Source organism: Chiloscyllium plagiosum, chromosome 13, assembly GCF_004010195.1.
Source record: "Chiloscyllium plagiosum isolate BGI_BamShark_2017 chromosome 13, ASM401019v2, whole genome shotgun sequence".
NCBI lineage: Eukaryota > Metazoa > Chordata > Chondrichthyes > Orectolobiformes > Hemiscylliidae > Chiloscyllium > Chiloscyllium plagiosum.
Window position 1 is genome coordinate 6,336,087 of NC_057722.1, and position 21,523 is coordinate 6,357,609.

At 42.9% G+C, this 21,523-nt stretch overlaps 1 protein-coding gene across 4 annotated transcripts in view; it reads left to right on the top strand.

The window, feature by feature from the left end:
• The window catches only part of LOC122555720 (serine/threonine-protein kinase PAK 2-like), an 81,339-nt gene that overhangs the window by 38,149 nt on the left and 21,667 nt on the right, over positions 1-21,523 (top strand). For all 4 annotated transcript variants that reach the window (XM_043701768.1, XM_043701769.1, XM_043701771.1 and 1 more), the window contains exons 2-9: positions 1,817-2,026; positions 10,402-10,502; positions 11,909-12,053; positions 12,368-12,402; positions 14,571-14,678; positions 19,917-20,052; positions 20,345-20,408; positions 20,641-20,689. In XM_043701768.1, coding sequence (XP_043557703.1) covers positions 1,837-2,026; positions 10,402-10,502; positions 11,909-12,053; positions 12,368-12,402; positions 14,571-14,678; positions 19,917-20,052; positions 20,345-20,408; positions 20,641-20,689 — 828 coding nt within the window. In that variant the 5' untranslated portion in view covers positions 1,817-1,836. The remainder of the gene's footprint in view (positions 1-1,816; positions 2,027-10,401; positions 10,503-11,908; positions 12,054-12,367; positions 12,403-14,570; positions 14,679-19,916; positions 20,053-20,344; positions 20,409-20,640; positions 20,690-21,523) is intronic.

Consider the following 21,523-nt stretch of genomic DNA (forward strand, 5'->3'; position numbering starts at 1 on the left):
GAGAGGTAAATTGGCCAACTTTACCTGGAAGAGAAGGTAGCACCATGGTAGTGTCACTGTAACCTACAAGCCCAAGCTAGTGCTGAGGGGACAACGGCTCAAATCTCAGTATGGTAACTAGTTGAATTTGTATTCAATTCAGGTTTTTTTTAAACAAAATCTGTAATCTGAAGTTAGTTTAAGTAATGGTAACCATGGCTATTTTGGAATATCATAACCTATCTGGATCATTATCCTGTTTCTGCCTTGCCTATTTGGTCTCGCATACATGTGACTCTTGACTCCAAACTGCCCTAAGAAATTATTTCAAAGACATTTGAGGTTGGCCATGAAAATGCTGGTCTTATAAGCGATGCTTGTTCCCATGAAAGAATTTAGAAAATAAAATTGTACTTTGGAACTCTGAGCTCTTAGTTTAGTGAATCATGAATTTTTTTGACTGATAGGTTGCCGGGTGCATGTAGCATCTTCCCCTCAAGTATATGCCAATTGGCCAATCACCCCATTAAACCTTGAAACTTGCAATTCTTCCTGTAAGTGAAGTTGTCTTGGCAGCAGACGTAAGGGTGACTGTGTGCCAGTTTGTGCTTTCTCCATACACTGATATATAATCAGTGTTTGTCAAAAGTTGACATGCTTGTGCTGAGCTCCAAGCTTGCTTGGTTTGAGGTGGCGAGCAGCAGGCCTGCGTGTGTGTTGGGGGAAAGTGAGTTTGTGAAGACTGGATGCTGTATCGGGGCTGAGCTGTGTGGAGCGCATGAGTGGGTGAGGGAATTCTGCGCTAGAAGTGTTTCCCCTATTGTATGTTGCGAGTGAAAGCCCTCGTGAGGAATGGACAAAGATTGATTTTCTGTGACATGCCTGAGTCTGCTGTGCTTCAACGTGCGCTGGGCACTTCTGGGGACCATGGTTATGTCATCCAGTGTGTGGATGTATGCCATTGTGAAGTGGGAGCAACATGGTTAAAACCCTGGAACTCCCAGCATCGTGGCACGGTTCATGTACCCAAGTCACATGGACTGCAAGAAGGCAGCTCACCACTATCTTTTAAAGCAATGAGGGATAGGTAACTAATGGGAGCCCAGACAGTGACATCCACATCCCATGAAAGAAAATTAAAAGATAACAAAATGGTGCAAATTTTCACATTTAAGCTAGTTTGAATGGATTGAACTGTCCTTGGGTTTTCTCTGGCTGACTGATGTCCAGGAATAATGTGGGAACCTACTACTGAGAATTAGCAGCAGCCTTGTTGTGCTATGAAGAATAGAAATGGGATTTCACCCCAGAATTTGAGTGGAAGAATTACATACTGGAACAGATGAGGGCTTTTCTTCATTCTTTTTCTGACTGACCAGCTTTTGCAAAATTCGCTAACGTTTGAATGATGTTTCTTTAAGAATTTAACACTCCCAAAACAGATGGCTGATTGTGCAGCAACAATAAACTCCAACACAATACTACATTGTGACAGCTGGAATATAAATTAATTCCTGGATGTTGGAGTTTACTGTCAGTAGAGAGCCATAGAGCAGCTTTGTAGTAATATTTGACGGTATGTGGGCTTTGTTGGCTTGGCCAACTTGATCACCCATCCCTAATTGCCCTGGACAATGTTAGGGATGGGCAATAAAGACAAGCATTACTGGTAACATGCAAAGAAAGCACTTCATTGCAGATCACTCAGTGGCATGATTTCTATAATAGGTTTCCTTTTGATGAAAAGCTCTGCAGCATTGATATTGGGTCAGCAATGCTTTTTTCCAATGTATATTGAGTTGCCTTTTCAATGCTAACTATTGCGTCCTTTGTCTAGGGTTGTTTTAACCTGGAATAATGTCCAATAACGGAGAGTTGGAGGACAAACCACCGGCACCCCCTGTACGTGTGAGTAGCACTAGTTTCCCAATGGGCAGCAAGGACACGCTGTTGACTAACCACAATGCCAAGCCACTGCCATCTGTACCTGAAGAGAAACAGAAGCGGACAAAACTCAAGTCTATTTTCTCAAACACTGGAGAAAAAGGTAAAGCAAAGGATCCAACAAAGGAGTAATGGATGGATTTGTGATCAGATGTATTCTGGGGTGGGGTGGAATGTGTGAAAGTGATGAAAGAATATGTGAAACTGTCATAAAGCAAGGCAGATGAGGAAATTGTGCAAGAAATGATGTGTTTGGGCATGTGACGGTTATAACGCATGTGATGCAGCGATGGGGCTAGTGTGTCTTACATTTACTATGCCAGAGATGGATAAGGACTGGTGCAGTCAATACACAACTCACTGTCTTCAAAGCTTTTCCTTCAGAAGCCTGCTTTTAATGTTTGCTTCCCCTCGTTTCCAACGAAGCTGATAGCTGTTGGACTTCCCCTGGAAATCTGGGCAGAGTTGCGATTTGTTTTCTTGTGCTACTGTCTGATTGAAAGTTGTGGTGTGATGCTCAGAACAGATAAAGCCTGTCTATTTGGGGATTAAACATTTGAAGCGGGCATCATCGGATTAAATCTAACAATAAGTGATGCATTTGTGTCCAGTAAACAGCTGGCTGACTGGCTCCAGACTTCACATTATCAGAAGTGCAAGCAAGCTGGCAAATGGTCCACTGTAGACTGGACTGCCATAGTGTTAAGGGTTTAGACGGAGAGGAATTGAAGTGTGTTCATTCACATACTGTTTTCTGATACAGTATGTGAATGTACTGACAAAAGGTGCAAAACGTGACCTACTCTTAGTCACTTGCCCTGCCTTATTTCCTGAGGTGTCAGTGAGGGATTAATTTGGGGCCAATGACCATAATTCTAATAGTTTTAAAATAGTGATCTAAAAAGATAGACAGGATCTGAAAGATGAAGTTCTAAATTGGAAGAAGGCCAACTTTGTTTTAGGCAAGAACTTTCAAAAATTGATTGGGAGCAGAGGTTTGCAGGTAAAGGGATGGCTGGAAAATGAGAAGCCTTCAAACTGAGATAACCAAAGTCTAGAGACCGTATAGGAACAAAGAAAATTTACAGCCCAGGAACAGGCCCTTCGGCCTTCAAAGCCTGTGCCGATCCAAATCCATTGTCTAAATCTATCACCCAATTCCTAAGGAGCTGTATCCCTCTGCTTCCCACCAACTTGTGCATCTGTCCACACGTACCTTAAGTGAATCTACCGTGCCTGCCTCCATTACCTTTGCTGACAATGCGTTCCAGGCATCTACCACTCTCTGTGGAAAGTATTTGCTGCGTGTATCCCCCTTAAACCTTTCTCCTCTCAATTCGAACGTGTGACCTTTCGTTATTGAATCCCTCACCCTGGGAAAAAGCTTATCCCTATTCACCCTGTCTATACCCTTCATGATTTTGTAAACCTCAATCAGGTCCCCCTTCAATCTCCTTTTTTCTAATGAAAACAATCCTAACCACCTCAACCTTTCTTCCTAGCAAGCACCTTCTATACCAGACAACATCCTCGTAAACCTTCTCTGCACCCTCTCCAAAGCATCCTTTTAGTAATGTGGCAACCAGAACTGTACACAGTATTTGAAATGCAGCCGAACCAATGTCTTGTACAATTTTAACATGACTTGCCAACTCTTGTACTCAATACCCCATCTGATGAAGGCAAGCACACCATGTGCTTTCTTGACCACTCTATCCACATTCAGGGTACAATGGACCTGAACTCCCAGATCTCTCTGCTCATTAACATTTCCCAAGGCTCTTCTGTTTACAGTATAGTTTGCTCCAGAATTAGACTTTCCAAAATGCATCACCTCGCATTTTCCTGGATTGAGTTCCATCTGCCACTTCTCCACCCAACTCTCCAGTCTATTCTATATTCTCCTCTATTCTTTGACAGTCCCCTATGCTTTCTGCTACTCCACCCATCTTCGTGTCATCTGCAAACTTACTGATCAGACCAACAATGCCCTCCTCCAGATCATTTGTGTATATCACAAACAACAGTGACCCAAGCACTGATACCTCTGGAACACCACTGGTCACCTTTTCTCCAGTTCGAGAAACTCCCTTCAACTACTACTGTCTTCTGTTGCTCAACCAGTTCTTGATCCAACTAGTTAGAACACCCTACACACCATGTGACTTCACTTTCTCCATTAAGTTACCATGGGGAACCTTATCAAATGCCTTCCTAAAGTCCACGTATATGACATCTACAGCCCTCCTTCATCTGTCAACTTGGTCACTTCCTCAAAGAACTCTATTAAGTTTGTAAGGCACGATCTCCCCTGCACAAAATCATGTTGCCTATCACTGATAAGTCCATTCTCTTCCAAGTATAAATAGATTCTATCGCTCAGTACCTTCTCCAGCGACTTTTCCACCACTGACGTCAGGCTCACTGGTGTGTAGTTACCTGGAATATTCCTACTACCCTTGTACAGGGGGACAACATGAGCAATCCCCCAATCCTCTGGCATTTCACCTGTGTTTAAGGATGCTACAAAGATATCTGTCAGGGCCCCAGCTATTTCCCCTCTCACCTCCCTCAGCAACCTGGGATAGATCCCATCCAGTCCTAGAGATTTGTCCGCCTTAATATCCTTTAGCCTATCCAACACATCTTCCCTCCTTATGTTAACATGATCCAGAGTAAACAAACTTTTATCTCTAATCTCAACATTCATCGTGTCCCTCTCAGTGAACACTGATGCAAAGTAATCATTCGAGAACCTCACCCATTTTCTCAGGTTCAACACACAACCTTTCTTCCTTATCCTTTAGTGGACTAACCCTTTCTGTAGTTACTCTTTTGCTGCTTGTATATGAATAAAAGGCCTTGGGATTCTCTTTAATTCTGTTCACTAAACTTATTTCATGACCTGTTTTAGCCTGCTTAATTCCTCGTTTAAGATTGGTCCTACTCTCCCAATATTCTTCCAAGGCCCGTTATGTTCTTAGCTGCCTGGACCTTATGTATGCTTCCCTTTTCCTCTTGGCTATTCGCATGATTTCTCCTGTCATCCACGGTTCACGAATCTTGCCTTTCCTATCCCTTGTTTTCAAAGGGACATGCCTATTCTGCACTATCTTCAACCTATCTTTGAAAGCCTCTCACATATCAAATGTTCCTGTTAGGTGAAACGCAAGGCTTTTAAGTGTAGGGAATGCTGGATGAGTAGAGAAATTGAGGTTTTGATTAGGAAAAAGAAGGAAGCAGGTGTCCGGTCCAGACAGCAGAGACCGAGTGAATCCTTAGCAGAGTATAAAGGCAGTAGGAGTATACTTAAGAGGGAAGTCAGGAGGGCAACAAGGGAACATGAGATAGCTTTGGCAACTAGAGTTGAGGAGAATCCAAAGGGATTCCATAAATCTATTAAGGACACAAGGGTAACTAGGGCCCCTGAAGATCAGCCAAGGCAGCCTGTGTGTGTGGAACCACAGGAGATGGGGTCGATACCAAACAAGTATTTTGCATCAGTGTTTACTGTGGAGAATGATATGGAAGATATAGAATATGGGGAAATAAATAGCGACACCTTGAAAAATGTCCATATTACAGAGGAGAAAGTGCTGGATATCTTGAAACGGGTAAAGGTGGATAAATCCCCAGGACGTGATCACGTGTACTCTCTAACTTTGTGGGAAGCTAGAGAAGTGATTGCTGGGTCCCTTACTGAGATAGTTGGATCATCTATAGTCATTGGTGAGGTGCTGGAAGACTGGAGATTGGCTTACGTGGTGCCACTGTTTAAGAAAAGTGATCAGGAAAAGCCAGGCAACAGTAGACAAGTAACCCTGACATCCGTGGTGGGCAAGTTTATTGGAGGGAATCCTCAGGGACAGGATGTACATGTATTTGGAAAGGCAAGGACAGAATAGTGATAGTCAACTTGGCTTTGTGAGTGGGGAATCATATCTCAAACTTGATTGAGTTTTTTTGAAGAAGTAACAAAGAGGATTGATGAGGGCAGAGCAGTGGACATGATCTATATGGATTTCAGGTAAGGCATTTGACAAGGTCCCTCATGATAGACTGGTTAGCAAGGTTAGATCTCACTGAATACAGGGAGAACTAGCCATTTGGATACAGAACTGGCTAAAAAGATAGGAATGAGGGGGTGGTGGTGGAAGGTTGCTTTTCAGACTGGAGGCCTGTGACCAGTGGTTTGTCACAAGGATCGGTGCTGGGTCCACTGCGTTTTGTCATTTATATAAATGATTTGGATGCGAGCATAAGAGGTACAGTTTGTAAGTTTGCAGATGACACAGAATTGGAGATGTAGTGGACGTGACGAAGGTTACCTCAGATTACAAGAGGATCTTAATCAGATGGGTAAATGAGAAGTTTAATTTAGATAAATATGAGATGTTGCATTTTGGGACAGCAAATCTCAGCAGGACTTATACACTGGTAACGTCCTGGGGAGTGTTGCTGAACAAAGAGACCTTGGAGTACAGGTTCATAGTTCCTTGAAAGTTGAGTTTCAGGTAGACCGGATAATGAAGAAGGCATATTCCGTATGCTTTCCTTTCTTGGTCACTGCATCAGGTATATGTATTGGGAGGTCATGTTGCGGCTGTACAGGACATTGATCAAGTCACTTTTTGAATTTCATGTGCAACCCTGGTCTTCCCTCATTGGAATGATGTTGTGAAACTTGAAAGGGTTCAGAAAAGATTTACAAGGATGTTGCAGGGGTTGGAGGGTTTGAGCTAAAGGGAGAGGCTGAATAGGCTGAGGCTGTTCTCCCTGGAGCATTGGAGGTTGAGGGGTGGATCTTAGAGGTTTGTAAAATCATGAGGGGCAATGGATAGGATAAATAGACAAGGTCTTTTCCCTGGGATGAGGGAGTCCAGAACTAAAGGCATAGGTTTAGGATGAGAGGGGGAAAAATTTAAAAGGGAGCTATGGAGCAACGTTTTCACGCAGAGGGTAGTACATGTTTGGTATGAGCTGCCAGAGGAAGTGGTGGAGGCTGGTACAATTACATCATTTAAAAGGCATCTGGATGGGTATATGATTAGATGGATATGGGCCAAGTACTAGCAAATGGGACTAGATTAATTTAGGATACCTGGCCAGCATGGATAAGTTGGGCAGAAGGATCTGTTTCTGTAGCTGTACATCTCTATGACTCTATTCTGTGTTCTGGTTTTTCTTGTGATGCTCTTGCGTAAGAGGAGGTAGGAAGTTGAGCTTTCAGCAGCGGTCAGTGGGGGCAGAGTCTCCAGCTACACCACCCAAACAGCCAGCTTTTTAAACAGTTCTGGAATCTGATCCCTTGATTTTGGGACAAAGTACTGTTTGTATTGTTTCTCTCCTTTTGTTGTCTGAGCTCCAATGAGAGGAGGGAGGCGTCCCCTCCACCATGGGTGCTTTTTTTATGACTGTTTGCATCTCTTGGAGCTTCAGATGGATCCAAGAGTGAAATCTTTCACTGCTCATAGACAAATATCTTCACCGGGTAGACCTCTAAAGAGGGCTATAAAGGGGCAGGAATAATTCTCTATGTTAAAATCTTAATGAGAGTCATACAGCATAGAAACAGGCCCTTTGGCCCGCAAACACTAAAACTACACTAATCCCATTTGCCTACACTTGTTCCATAGCCTACTCTGCCCTGGCATTTTAAGTGCTCATCCAGGTGCTGCTTTAAATGTTGCCTGCCTGAAACACTCCCTCAAGCAGCACATTCCATATTTCTACCACCCTCCGTGAAAATCTTTTTCCTCTCTAAACCACTTGCTACTCACCTTAAATTTATGCCATCTGATATTGGACACATCTGCCACAGCGAAAAGGTTCTCGCAATCTACTCTGTGCCTCTCTCAATTTTGTAAACCTCCAATCAGATATCCCCTCAGTGTCCTCTGCTCCAAGGAAAACAAACCCAGCCTATCCAATCTCTCCTCCATCCTGAGCAATATCCTGGTAAATCTCCTTTGCACCACCTCCAGTGTAATCATGTCCTTCTGATAGTGTGACAGCCAAAGCTGCACACAGTATTCCCTCTGTGGCCTGAACAATGTTTTATGAAGTTATAACCAGACTTCTTATAGAGGTTTACAAAATTGAGAGGCATGGATAGGGTAAATAGGCAAAGTCTTTTCCCTTGGGTCAGGGAGTCCAGAACTAGAGGGCATAGGTTTAGGGTGAGAGGGGAAAGATCTAAAAGAGACCTAAGGGACAGCTGCTTCACGCGGAGGGTGGTATATGTATGGAATGAGCTGACAGAGGATGTGGTGGAGGCTGGTATAATTGCAACATTTAAGCATTTGGATGGGTATATGAATAGGAAGGGTTTAGAGGGATATGGGCTGGGTGTTGGCAGGTGGGACTAGATTGGGTTGGGATATCTGGTCAGCATGAACGGTTTGGACTGAAGGGTCTGTTTCCGTGCTATACATCTCTATGACTCTATTACTTTTTTTTTGCCTGGCTAATTCTCCCTCTACTACTTTTAAAAGACTCCCACTTTCCAAATGTTATCTGATCTGCAAATAGCTGCTGCCAGTCTGTTTGCCAGATCCTGTCTAATTATGTTGAAATTGCCCCTCTTCCTTCTCAATTTAGACTCTTAACTTCTGCACTATGCCATCCCCTCCATAATGACATTGACCACAATTCTAAGTTTCAATGTCCCCAAAATGGAAAATCATTGAAACTTCGACCACTTGACCAGCTTCATGCCCTAGGATTAGGTTTAGCGCTCCCCCATCTCAAATCGGACTAGCTATGTACTGACACCGAAAAACTGTCCTGGGTGCACTTTAAACATTTCACCTTGTTTAATCCTTTCACACTAAGGTAATTCTGGTTAATGTTTAGATTAGATTAGATTAGATTACTTACAGTGTGGAAACAGGCCCTTCGGCCCAACAAGTCCACACCGCCCCGCCGAAGCGCAACCCACCCATACCCCTACATGTACCCCTTACCTAACACTACGGGCAATTTAGCATGGCCAATTCACCTGACCTGCACATCTTTGGACTGTGGGAGGAAACCGGAGCACCCGGAGGAAACCTGTTAACAAAGTTGAAATCCCCCACAATTCTTTCCCCCACCTTGTTTCTCTCCCACCTTTCTGTGATTTGTCTACATATTTCCTCTATCTCCCTCTGACTGTTGGGAGGCCTGTACTATAATCCTAGCAAAGTAATTGCCTTTTCTTTTATTTCTAAGTTAGACCCAGATGACTTCCTTTTTAAGACCCTTTTTAGGGCATCCTCTCTTGTTTCTGTACATTGATGCTTGCCATGTTTGATATCAAATAAATTCAAATCGAGATCTAGATTTAGAAACTAGTTTCAGTTGACTTTACATGGAATTGCAATAAAAGTCCTGCACAGAAACAGGCCGTTCAGCCCAACTGTGTTCCATGCTTGCATTTTTATACTCCGCGCAAGCTTCCTTTTGTGACCCTAGTTTGGACTGGAGTGGAAATATTTTCTCGAACAGTGTGTAGACTACTAAAGCCCTTTTTATGACCTTTTTAAAGACTCCCATCAGTTCACCCCTCTATTTTCTTTTTGATGATTGATTGGAAAAAATGGCAGATCTTTTTGGTATTGTGATGTAAAATCAACTGGAAAGGCATTGGACCTGGGGTTTGGTTTGGTTTCTGAGATGCTTCAAGATTGACAGTTAGTAAGGCAATCTCTACTGTTCAGTAATTTGCTCTACTTATTTGGCATGTTTAAGTACTGGGTAACTCTGACTTACTCAGAGCCTGTTGAGAATGAGTCTGAGATTGCTGTAAAGGCTGTGAAACTCATTGAGAGGGGTTGCGTTATTTCAGGTTTATTGGAAAAGCTGAAGGCAGCAAGCCAGCCAGTTTTAAAACTGATTGCATACTTAGTTGGTATCGATTTTACTTGTGTACATAAGAGGGCAGTGGCTCTGAGTTGCCTATGATTCTTGTGACTCAGCATGACCTGTATATGTCATATGCTGCAATGCATTCTGTTGTTCTTTTTTGGCATGTGCACAGCTTATCCTTCAAGTGCTTGAAGTTCATTTCAGAAGGCATTGATTCCCAATCGTGTAATGTGTAGTCAAATATCGACCGGACTGAGGTGGAATGTCTTGGTTGATTGTTCTAATACACACTCAGCTCATAACCATCAACTTGGCTTTTCAGCATTTGCGTTTTTGGGCCTCTGTTGCCAGATTTGTGCACTTGTACTTCCAGTATCCAGCCATGAGGGATTTGGGTCTGACTTTCAACCCCTCTGCCCTTAGTTCAGGATTCTAACCACTGCCATATGCCTTTTCTGCTGTGTCGTATTCTGTCAGTAGTTCCATGTGGAATGTGTGCCTTGAGTCAGTTCAGAGTGAATTTGTCCCTCCCCCTCTGATCACTTGGAATCCTTTTTCCTTTGAATTGGTTGCATTTGTTTGTTGTTTTGATGGATTGACAACTGTTCAGGATTTGTTTTGTTTGTACAGCAAATAAGAAGAGAGAAAAGGAACGGCCAGAAATATCTCCTCCGTCAGACTTTGAGCATACGATCCATGTTGGGTTCGATGCCGTGACAGGGGAATTCACGGTATGTACATAATGCCATGATCTGCAATGAATTATTTTGTTGGCTTTACTGTGGATCAACTTGGAATTTGTCCGATTCCAGTGAATTTGTTGGTGGCCCCCTCCTGGTGCATCATCCTGTGGAAGGGTCACCAGCCTTCTGCCTTGGGATGTTTGCAGTAACAGCCATTGAGTACTGCTGTCCTGCCAAGCTGGTTTCAAGCTTGCTGCTGCAGAGTTTACATCCAAGATTTCCCAAATGTTCTCGTGTCTAACCTGTTGACCCATTAAGGCCTCTGACTCTGACTCTGGGTGTGTTTAGCATGGAGTAAGCACAAAGATTTAATGGGATGTTGCCAGGAATGGAAGGTTTTAACTACATGGTAAGACTAGATAGACTGGAGTCATTTTCTTTGGAATGGTAAAAGCCAAGGGCTGACTTAATTCAGGAGTGTGAAATTGAGGGACAGGGGGATCCATCCTATCTACTTTATCTCTATTCACAGATCAATGACCAGAGGGCATACCCTTTTCCCAAATACTTGAAATGTAAGGTCAAAGTTGAGAAATGTATTTACCCAGCGGCTGGCAGAGACTGGAATTCATTGTTGAAAGGATGGCAGAACAAAACTCTCTGAATGCATATCTGAATACTTGGGTATGCACTTTGTGCCAAGAGCTAGAACATGAGATTAGGCAGGATAGCTCCTACTTCAGATGATACAGGCTAGATGGGCCGAATAGCTGCTTTCCATTGTTTTATTCTGTTACTGTTCTTTCAACAGAGCAAGTAGTTTTATTTAGCATACAAAATCTGGTTATGATTTCAACCATCCTAACAGGAGTATCTTCATTTTCACTTTTTGTTTGAAGAGTAAACACAAAAGAGTGCACCGCAAGGTTCTGGAACCTGTCCTCCGGCTTTAAACCCTGATTTCAATCTGATCAATTTAAACCTCCCCTCCATCTGAGGCTGTATATCTTCCCTGAGTCCAGAACTGAACAAGTACTTCAGTTTAACAGAACTTTGTTTCGATTCCATGTGAAGAATTGCTGCAGTCCCCTTTTTTAACAGCCTCCTAGATAAGGGCCTTTTTTGATTATTTGATGCTCTGAGTTTTTTTGTTTGAGTGTATTTCTGTCAATGTAGGGAAGAGAGGAGCAAATGAAAGGGCGGTACATCCAACCTTTGCAAGGAGCTGATAATTATTGGGGATGGTTGTCAAGTGGGAACATTGTCGCAATCAGAACAGCCGCAATCTTCTGAATGGTTGAGCACTCTTGGGAACAAATGGCTTACACCTGCTTCTAATTTGAATGTGGTGTTGACTGAGTAGAGTTAAATTTATGGTCTTGCTGCAACCTTTGTGCATATTTCAGTTCCCACTGTCATTGGTTTACTTGAATCTGGTGTGTTTGTATTTATAGGGAATGCCCGAACAATGGGCTCGACTATTACAGACATCCAACATCACCAAACTGGAACAGAAGAAAAATCCTCAGGCTGTGCTCGATGTGCTCAAATTCTACGATTCCAAAGATACAGCGAAACAGAAATACCTGAGCTTCACAGGTAAGACGATAGAGCAGACACCAGTGGGCTGAATTTGTTCTTCAAAAAAACGTTTCCTGCTGCAGTCTTGACTTAATGACCAAAGTAGTTTGTGTAGACTGCATTTAAGCGCAGCAGGTCAGGCAGCATCCAAGGAGCAGGAGAATCAACATTTCGGGCATAAGCCCTTCTTCGCGATTCTCCTGCTCCTTGGATGCTGCCTGACCTGCTGCGCCTTTCCAGCAACACATTTTCAGCTCTGATCTCCACCATCTGCAGTCCTCACTTTCTCCTAGACTACATTTAAACTTATTCTTTTTCTTTCTTTCAAACAGAGCAACCAGACAGGTTTCCTGCAGTTACGCCTGCAGTGAGTATCTTATATTTAACTTTGCTTGTGGCATCCTGTTTTTTTTTATTGTGTTAAACCTGTCAACTACCACTTGCATGTTTTCCTGCATGTTATGGACCTCATGTTGGTCCAGCCTTTGAGAGACTGATACAAAAGATCTGATACGATTCATTCAAAGACCAAGCAGTGCAGTGCATTCACTGTAAAATCCAGATACAAGGCCTTGTATTAATTAGGTGAGGGAACATATTGGAAGTTTTAGATTATGTATGTTGGTTGACTGTATTTGTTGCTACATGGTCTGGACAGGATTTGGAGACACTAATTTGCCCAGCTCCTGTATTTCCTAGACATGAATCCGGAGGAGAGGCAGGACCCTTTGTGCCTGGAACCCACTTGGTTGCACAAGTTGGTGAAAAGTGCTTACTTCGGGTTTGCAAGCCACCTACAGAAGTCCATTCAAATTCCTTTAACGCCCCAGACTAGACTCAGCAGATTCTAGTTGATCATTTGCTGGGAGCTGGTTGATGAATGTCAGGATGTGGCCACGTATCAGTGATCATGTATATCTCTCTGCAAGGAGAGTCCCTTTCAGTTCTTCTGTTCAGAAAGATCCATGCAGTGCCAGGTTGGCTGGGGTCAGTCTAGGGGTTCTTGCTGATGCAGAGGCTGTACACTGAGACTTGTGCTCTCAGATCCCTCTCTAAAGTAATCAAACTTATGGTAGTCAATCATACTTGAAGAGCAACATCACCTAGTGTTGAAACCACTGACACCTGAATTTTAAACAGGGAAGAGGAAGCAGGATGCAGACTCCCCTCTAGTCTACAGACTGGAGAAGATTGTGTGAGGTATGTCTGTATATTATAGATGAGGGTAGAGGTATGTAATGCAGTGTCAGGTTTCACTGGGTGGCAAACCGGGAATCAAGTCTGTTATTCTCGGGGTTATCAAAACAGTTAAAGATTTTAAAAAGTATGCACAATTCCTCAGCTACCTGTCGTTTAGACCCAGGTTGACAAAGCACAGACCAGGTTTTTGTATTTGACAAGAATGACTTTCTTTTAAATAAATAGTTTCTAACTACAGGTAAACAAATGTGAACTATTAAGATTTAACTTGTTAAACTCTAACCTGCTTATAAACTTACCCCAGTTCATGCATGCGCACAGACTGTTTGTTTTTGGACAACTCAACAACTTGATAAGAGGACTTGAAATCAGGTCAAACAATTATGCATGTTAAAGGAGAGCCAATCTTATTACCATAAAGTATAAAACTAAGTTTACAGACACCTTCAAGCTTCATACAAAATATTACACTATACATATTACAATCCCCAAGTTTCTTTGTCCAGATGTCTTGCACTATCTACTGATTGTTCCTCCACAGTTTTCACCAGTATTATCTGTACTTCATGCAAGGCAGAACTCAGATCTTGTTAATACTGCAGCTCCTGCACTCGGCAGCTGCCTTTGCATATTGTTAGTTCCCATTTGATTTTAAAATATGGCTAAAAATGTAACCTGTAACTAGCTGAAACTGATTGAAGCCATTCAAGCACCAGTATTATGGGCAGAGGGAAAGTTTTGGAAGACAGTTCAGTGGCCCCTGTTTGGAGGGTTTGCTGACACACGACCTTTTGGTTTGTCAGATTGTACCATTCCTTGATTCTCCATCAGATACTTCCACCTATAGGATAAGCAGGGTGGCTGCTTCATATTTTGAGCTAGCTTGCTAGTTAAGGGCCAGAGTTCACAGCACTGCTGAAGGAAAACTAAACTTGCTTTCTTGAGGTTTAAGATTTTGTTTTTATTTGCAAAGAAAAGAAACAGCGCCTTCCTTTCCAAAGGTCGGATTTGCTTATCCCAACTGTTCATTCTCTAAAGCTATTCAGCTACCTGGGAGCCAGTTGTATATGTATTGGCAGGCAGAACACTTTGGTCACTGACAGCAAGGCCACAGATCTATCAGTGACTTGCAACCAGCCAAAGCTCCATTTTCCTTCACCTGCAGTGCTGGTTTAAGTACTGTGTAAACAGTACTTAAAATGAGTATCGGATTACTTGTTTTTACAAAATGCAGCAGTTCTTTTCCTATTTCAGTCCCCAAAATCACAAGGAGAGCAAACAGTCTTTAGAATAGTTTGTATGCATGTTGATTAAAGTGTAAATATTTGCCTTTAGCATAGTACAAAGAGCACTGAGCCATCGAGTGTACAAACAGTACTGGAGGAGGATGATGATGAGGCTCCACCCCCAGCCATCGCACCACGGCCAGATTGCACCAAATCTGTAAGTGTTATGGGAACAGAGTCATGTCGTGAAAGCTTCTCACTCAGAAAACCTCCCTCCAATATCGCATCCCTATTGCTTCCTGAAGTCTTTCTCCATTTTATCTTCAGATATTTTTTCTTAGTGTTTGTCAGCCAAAAATAGACCCTGTTATGTTCTTATTACTGAGTTCAATCTGCGTCAAACTTGATATGAATATCAAACATGATACTGTGTCTCTCTAATACCCTAATGCTTCCATATCCAATGTTTATAGTTAAGTACAAATTGGTGCAGGTGAGTTGGTAAAGTTAGTGGAATTTGTAGGCTACATTAGTCACCCACCGTAGAAGGTAATCCTCAGTGAATTGAAGTGGTGAAAATGATTGAAAAGCAGGTGAGAGTCTTGGAGAATGAAAGAAATTACAATTCCAAAATAAATAAATCAATAACAACTGAAAAAGCGATCTCAATTTAAGAATCTGGGCGAATCTTATCACCCGAAAAAAATTTGAGCTAAAATTGCAATGGGAAAGGATTCATTTTCCAAATAAAAAGAAATGTTCTGTATAAGAATGAATCAAGGTTTGAAGGAAAAAATGATCAATGTTGTCATTTGGGTCTTGTTATATTGGGCCTGATAGGTGGACGTGAAGAAAATGGATATCCAAAGTCAGGAAAATTGTGAAATATGATTCTGGCGAAGAGTAGATTGACTGACTTAGTTGGAGTGAACATGAGGAATAAACAAGCTCTCAGGATGGTGGAAACGAAGTGATCAAGTGAATGCCATTGAAAAAAGGCAACAAAGTTGAATTGGAGATAGTGAGGAGTGTGGATGCTGGAAAATCAGTGCCGATAAAATGTGGAGCTGGAAAAGGCACAGTGGATGAAGCAGCGTCCGAAGAGCAGGAGAGTTGAGGTTTCAGGCAGGACCCTGCCCAAAACATCAACTCTCCTGCTCTTCTGATGTTGCTTCACCTGCTTTGTTTTTTTCCAGCTCCATGTTTTATCAACCAAGTTGAGTTGACCATATTGTGAGGAATGAAAACTTGCTGAAGCAGGTGATTGGAGGGTTAAACTGTCTGTGTGGAGCTTGCACCTTTTCCCTGTGCCTGCATGGGTTTCCTCCCACAGTCCAAAGTAGTGCAGGTTGGGTGGATTGGCCATGCTAAATTGCCTGTAGTGTGCAGAAATGTGCAGGCTTGGTGGATTAACTGTAGTAATTGTGGGATGTTCTTCAGAGGGTTGGTGCCAACTTGTGGGGCCGAATGGCGCCTCTGTACGATAGGGATTCTATAACTATAAACAGTTGTGCTATTAGTAGTGACTGTGTAAAACTAAATTTTCATAGAAGTATTGGTGAATCAGTAGTGACTGTCGGTCTGCAATCTGGCTCTTCAGGTGAGAAGGAACTAGTCAATGCTGGAGAAACAACCCATCAGTCTGCTCCTGCAGAGAAGGAGGACTGGTAATGATATTATCAGAATTTCTGCTGCATTTCCAGCATATCCTGTTCATGTCAGATTTATTTTTAAACACTTGATAGTTTTCCTGTTTTTGTGGAGTGATCACTGGGATGTTCAAGGGTAGCTGGGAGTGTTGTGAATGGAGCTTTGGTGACTCTGAGATGAAGATGTGAGCTGGTGATCACTATCTGACTACTGTCCAAGTAGGGCTGTGGATAAGTACGTTTTTATTTGGAATTATTGCTATCACTTCTATTAGTCACAGACTGCCTATTAGCCTAGCTATTTGGACTGACCTGATAGATGTGCAGCATCATCTTGTGAATAAAAAATGAAATTAAACCAATAGCAAGAAGTGATAAATTGTCAGAAAGTGTAGAATCTGTCTGGGTAGAGTTGCAGCACCTCATGGGAGACAGAAAATGTGTACAATCCTAGCAGTAGTCAGGATGTGGGGAAGATGATCTATCAAGAGATTGAAAAAGTACTGTTAGAATAATCATGGGGTACTTCATTACGCAGGTGGACTGGGAAAGTCCGGCTAATAGTGAACCCCAAGGAAAGGAATTTGTGGAATGTCTGCAAAATGGTTTTGTTTTGGAGCAGCTTGTGGCAGGACCCACCAGGAAACAGGCAATTCTGTATTTGGTAGTGGGTAATGAGGCAGATTTGTGTTGGGAACTTAAAGGAGCCCAAAGAGAGACAATGATCCGAATAGAATTCATCCTGCAGTTTGAGAGCGTGCTGCTGAAATCAGATGTAATGGCGTTACAATTGAGTAAAGAATAAAGGAGTTGATTTGAAGGGAGCCTAGCAGGGAAGACGATGGAGCAGCGATGACAGGTTTCTGGGGGTAATTCAGGAAGCACAATGGAAATCATTCCAAGGAAGAAGAAATGTACAAAGGGGAGGATGAGGTAACTATGGGCTGACCAGGGAAGGCAGGGGCCAGCATAAAAGCAAAAGCAAAAGCATACAATGTGAGTAAGATTATCAGGAAGTCAGAGGATAACCAGAAAACCAATAAGGGAGAGAAGAATTAAGATTAGCTAGTAATAGAAAAAAAAATTACAAGAGTTTTTTAAAATATTTGAGACCAGAGTGGACATTGGACCATTGGAAGTGAGGCCAGAGAAGTAGTAATGGGGAACAAAAATGGCAGAGGAACTGAATAGGTAATTTGCATTAGTTTTCACAGGGGAAGATACAAGCAGAATACCTGACCATCAATGAGAGAGTCAGGGGACATAAGTGAGTGTAGTGGCCATAATGAAGGAGAAGGTGCTGGGGAAGCTGGAAGATCTGAAAGTGGATAAATCACCTGGACCAGGTGGACTACACCTAAGATTTCAAAAGGAGATTGAGGCGGCGTGTGTGGTGATCTTTCAGGAATCGCTGAAGTCAAGCAGGGTCCTAAAGGACTGGAAAATAGCCAAGGTAACATCCCTAGTTAAGAAAGGAGGGAGGTAGAAGACAGGAAACTATAGGCCTGTTAGCCTGACTTCGAACATTGGTAAGACTTTAAGAGTCCATTATTAAGGATAAGATTGCAGAGTATTTGGAAGTACATGGGTGAAGTCAGCATTGCTTCTGGATTTCCAGAAGGCAGTTGACAACGTGTTGTACAGGAGGCTGCTAAATAGGATAAGGACTGGCAAGGATAGAGGATTGGCTGACTGATAGAATGCTGTCATAAAGGGGCCTTTTTCAGGATGGCAACTGGTGACTAGTGGGGTTTTGCAGGGATCCATGCTGGGATCATAACTATTCAGGTTATACGTTAGTGATCTGGACGATGGACGTCATTACTCAATTTGCAGATAACACGTAGGTAGTGATGAGGAAGTGGGAAGGCTGCAGAAGGATTTTGACAGGCTAGGAGAGTGGCACGGAAGTGGCAGATGGAATATAATAGAGTCATAGAGCTGTACAGTATGGAAACAAACTCTTCGGTCCAACTCGTCCATGCCCACCAGAGTTCCATTTGCCAGCATTTGGCCAATATTCCTCTTAAATCCTTCCTCTTCATATACCTGTCCAGATGCCTTTTAAATGTTGCAATTGTACTAGCCTCCACCACTTCCTCTGGCAGCTCATTCCATACATGCACCATCCTTTGTGGGAAAAAATTGGCTCTTGGGTCCCTTTTTAATCTTTAACCTTAAACTTAGGCCCTCTAGTTTTGGACTCCCCTATTCTGGGGAAAAAAGGCCTTGGCTATTCACCCTATCTGTGCCCCCTATGATTTTATAAACCTCTTTAAGGTCACCCTTCAGCCTCCGATGCTCCAGGGAGAACAGCCCCAGCCTATTTCGCCTATCTATATAACTCAAACCCTCCATTCCTGGCAACATCCTTGAAAATCTTTTCTGAACCCTATCAAGTTTCACAGCATCCTTTCTATAGCAGGGAGACCAGAATTGCACGCAGTATTCCAAAAGTGGCCTAACCAATGCCGTGTACAGTCAGAACATGACCTCCCAACTCCTATACTCAATACACTGACCAATAAAGGAAAGCATACCAAAGGCCGCCTTCACTATCCTATTTACTTGTGACTCCACTTTCAAGGAACTATGAACATACACTTTTCCCACAACTTCGAGTGCAAGGTTATGCACTTTGGCAGGAAGAATAAAGGCATGGACTATTTTCCAAAAGGGGAAAGGCTTCAGAAATCTGAAGCACCTAGGGACTTGAGAATCCTAGTTCAGGATTCTCTTAAAGATAACATGAACATTCAGTTGTCAGTTAGGAAGACAAATGTAATGCTAACATTCATTTCAAGAGCAGAGGTGTACTGCTGAGACTGTGTAAGGCTTCATCGGACTGCATTAGGAATATTGTGAGCAGCTTTGGACCTGTATCTCAGGGAGGACATGCTTGCCGTGGAAGGACCAGAGGAAGTTTGCAAGAATCTTCCTGGGGTGAAGGGCTTGTCATGTGAGGAGTGGTTAAGTACTCTGGGTCTATACTTGGAGTTTAGAAGGACAAGCGGGATCTGATTGAAACTTACAGAATACTGAGAGGCCTTGACAGAGTGACATGGTGATGATGTACCCACTAGTAGGCGAGACTGGGACCTGAGGGCAACAGATGCTGAGTGAAGGGGCAACATGCAGAAATGAGGTGAGAATTTTCTTCAGCCAGAGGATAGTTAATCTGTGGAATGTATTGGTGCAGAGGCTGTGGGGACAAAGTCACTTGAGTGTTTGTAAGACAGATGGCTTCTTGATTGGTAAGGGGATCAAGGATTGCAGGGAGAAGGCAGGAGAATGAGGTTGAGAATCTTATCAACCATGATTGAATGGCAGAGCAAACTAGGTGGGCCGAATGGCCTAATTCTGTTCCTGTATCTCAAGGTCTTATGATCTACATAGACCAGAGACCCCAAGCGAGTTAGTCTTTTATCTGAAGCAGCATGAAAGGCAACATATTTGGCCTCTGTACCTGATCTAAGGAGACAGCAATTCTATCTGGATTGCCATTCTTGTTCATTATCCAGGGATTGGTGTTGGGCAGCAGGAGAGGACAGAGTTAACCTCTGTTGTTATGCCACCCTGACACCAGGCTATCAGACCCTACTTAAAATCATAGGTGAAAAGTACTCACTCAGATGAGGTATACAGTATTGGGAGTCATATGGGCTGTATCCAGTGTGCTGAGAAGAAATTTTTAAAAAGGAATGATTGTGTATGTGGATAATGTTGCTCACGCACAAGGGCACATGAGCATAATTGTACAATTTGTGTCTGTATATCAGCATCAGTTGTTGTACCATTTTCTTCAGGTTTACACGCGATCTGTGATTGATCCGATTCCTCCACCTGCCAGCAGAGAAGCAGATGGTGATGGCACTTCAAAGGGTTTGGACAAAACAAAAAAGAAGGCAAAGATGACAGATGACGAGATTATGGAAAAACTGAGTAAGTGTTCAGTAGTTAACTGTACGAGAGACCCTCTGCGTCAAACACCTTGTCACTGCAGTTAAGTGTGTGTCTGAAGCAATGTTGAACTGTTAATGACACACTTTTGATGAGTCCCCTGTTGCTTTCGTGTATTTTGAGCACAGGTACTGATGATACCAGTATTGTATGAGTTAGATCAAGTGGGGAATCTCAGTGGAGATGGTGCAGTTTGTCATAGCTATCTCAGTGTCATCTGTCTGAAAGTCCTAAAGCTGTTTGATAACCACATTATACATCTTTTTTTTTTCAGGAACTATTGTGAGTGTTGGAGATCCAAAGAAAAAATACACCAGATTTGAGAAAATCGGGCAGGGGTGAGTGCTGCTTCAACACTTAAGTGAATCATTGTTCATTTGAAGGTCCTGCTTTACTGCTTGAATATGGATACAGCATTTTTGACACGCTGATCTCTCCTCTAAGGCTGACAATCATCGCGTTTTAGCACAAACCCTTTCCAGTTCAGAATTCATTTTATATCTTGCAATGAACAGGGTGATGATTGATACAGAAGTCATGTGTTATTTTTATCACTGTGTTTCCTTACAGTGCTTCAGGGACAGTATTCACAGCCATTGATGTAGCAACTGGACAGGAGGTACGTCGCTGAGAGACACTAAACATGGCGATCTGTCTGAATACTAGAGGACTGTCTATTTTCAAGCACACGATGGGAATGTTTATTACTGAGCACGAAGATGCTCTGTATCCATGAACTGAGTGTTGCAAGTGCAGGAAGGGTGTTTGGCTTGGACAATGCCTGTCATCACTTTGATGAAGGGACAGTAATTGTAACAATTCATTTGTTGCCCATTGGGAGCAAATTAGGCTAATGATTGTATGGAGGGGTTGTGACATAGAACATAGAAAAACATAGAAAAATACAGCGCAGTACAGGCCCATTGGCCCTCGATGTTGCGCCGATCCAAGCCCACCTAACCTACACTAGCCCACAATCCTCCATATGCCTATCCAATGCCCGTTTAAATGCCCATAAAGAGGGAGAGTCCACCACTGCTACTGGCAGGGCATTCCATGAACTCACGACTCGCTGAGTAAAGAATCTACCCCTAACATCTGTTCTATACCTACCACCTCTTAATTTAAAGCTATGCCCCCTCGTAATAGCTGACTCCATACATGGAAAAGGGTTCTCATGGTCAACCCTATCCAAACCCCTAATCATCTTGTACACCTCTATCAAGCCACCCCTAAACCTTCTTTTCTCCAATGAAAACAGCCCCAAGTGCCTCAGCCTTTCCTCATACGATCTTCCTACCATACCAGGCAACATCCTGGTAAACCTCCTCTGCACCCGTTCCAGTGCCTCCACATCCTTCCTATAATATGACGACCAAAACTGCACACAATACTCCAGATGCAGCCGCACCAGAGTCTTATACAACTGCAACATGACCACAGGACTCCGGAA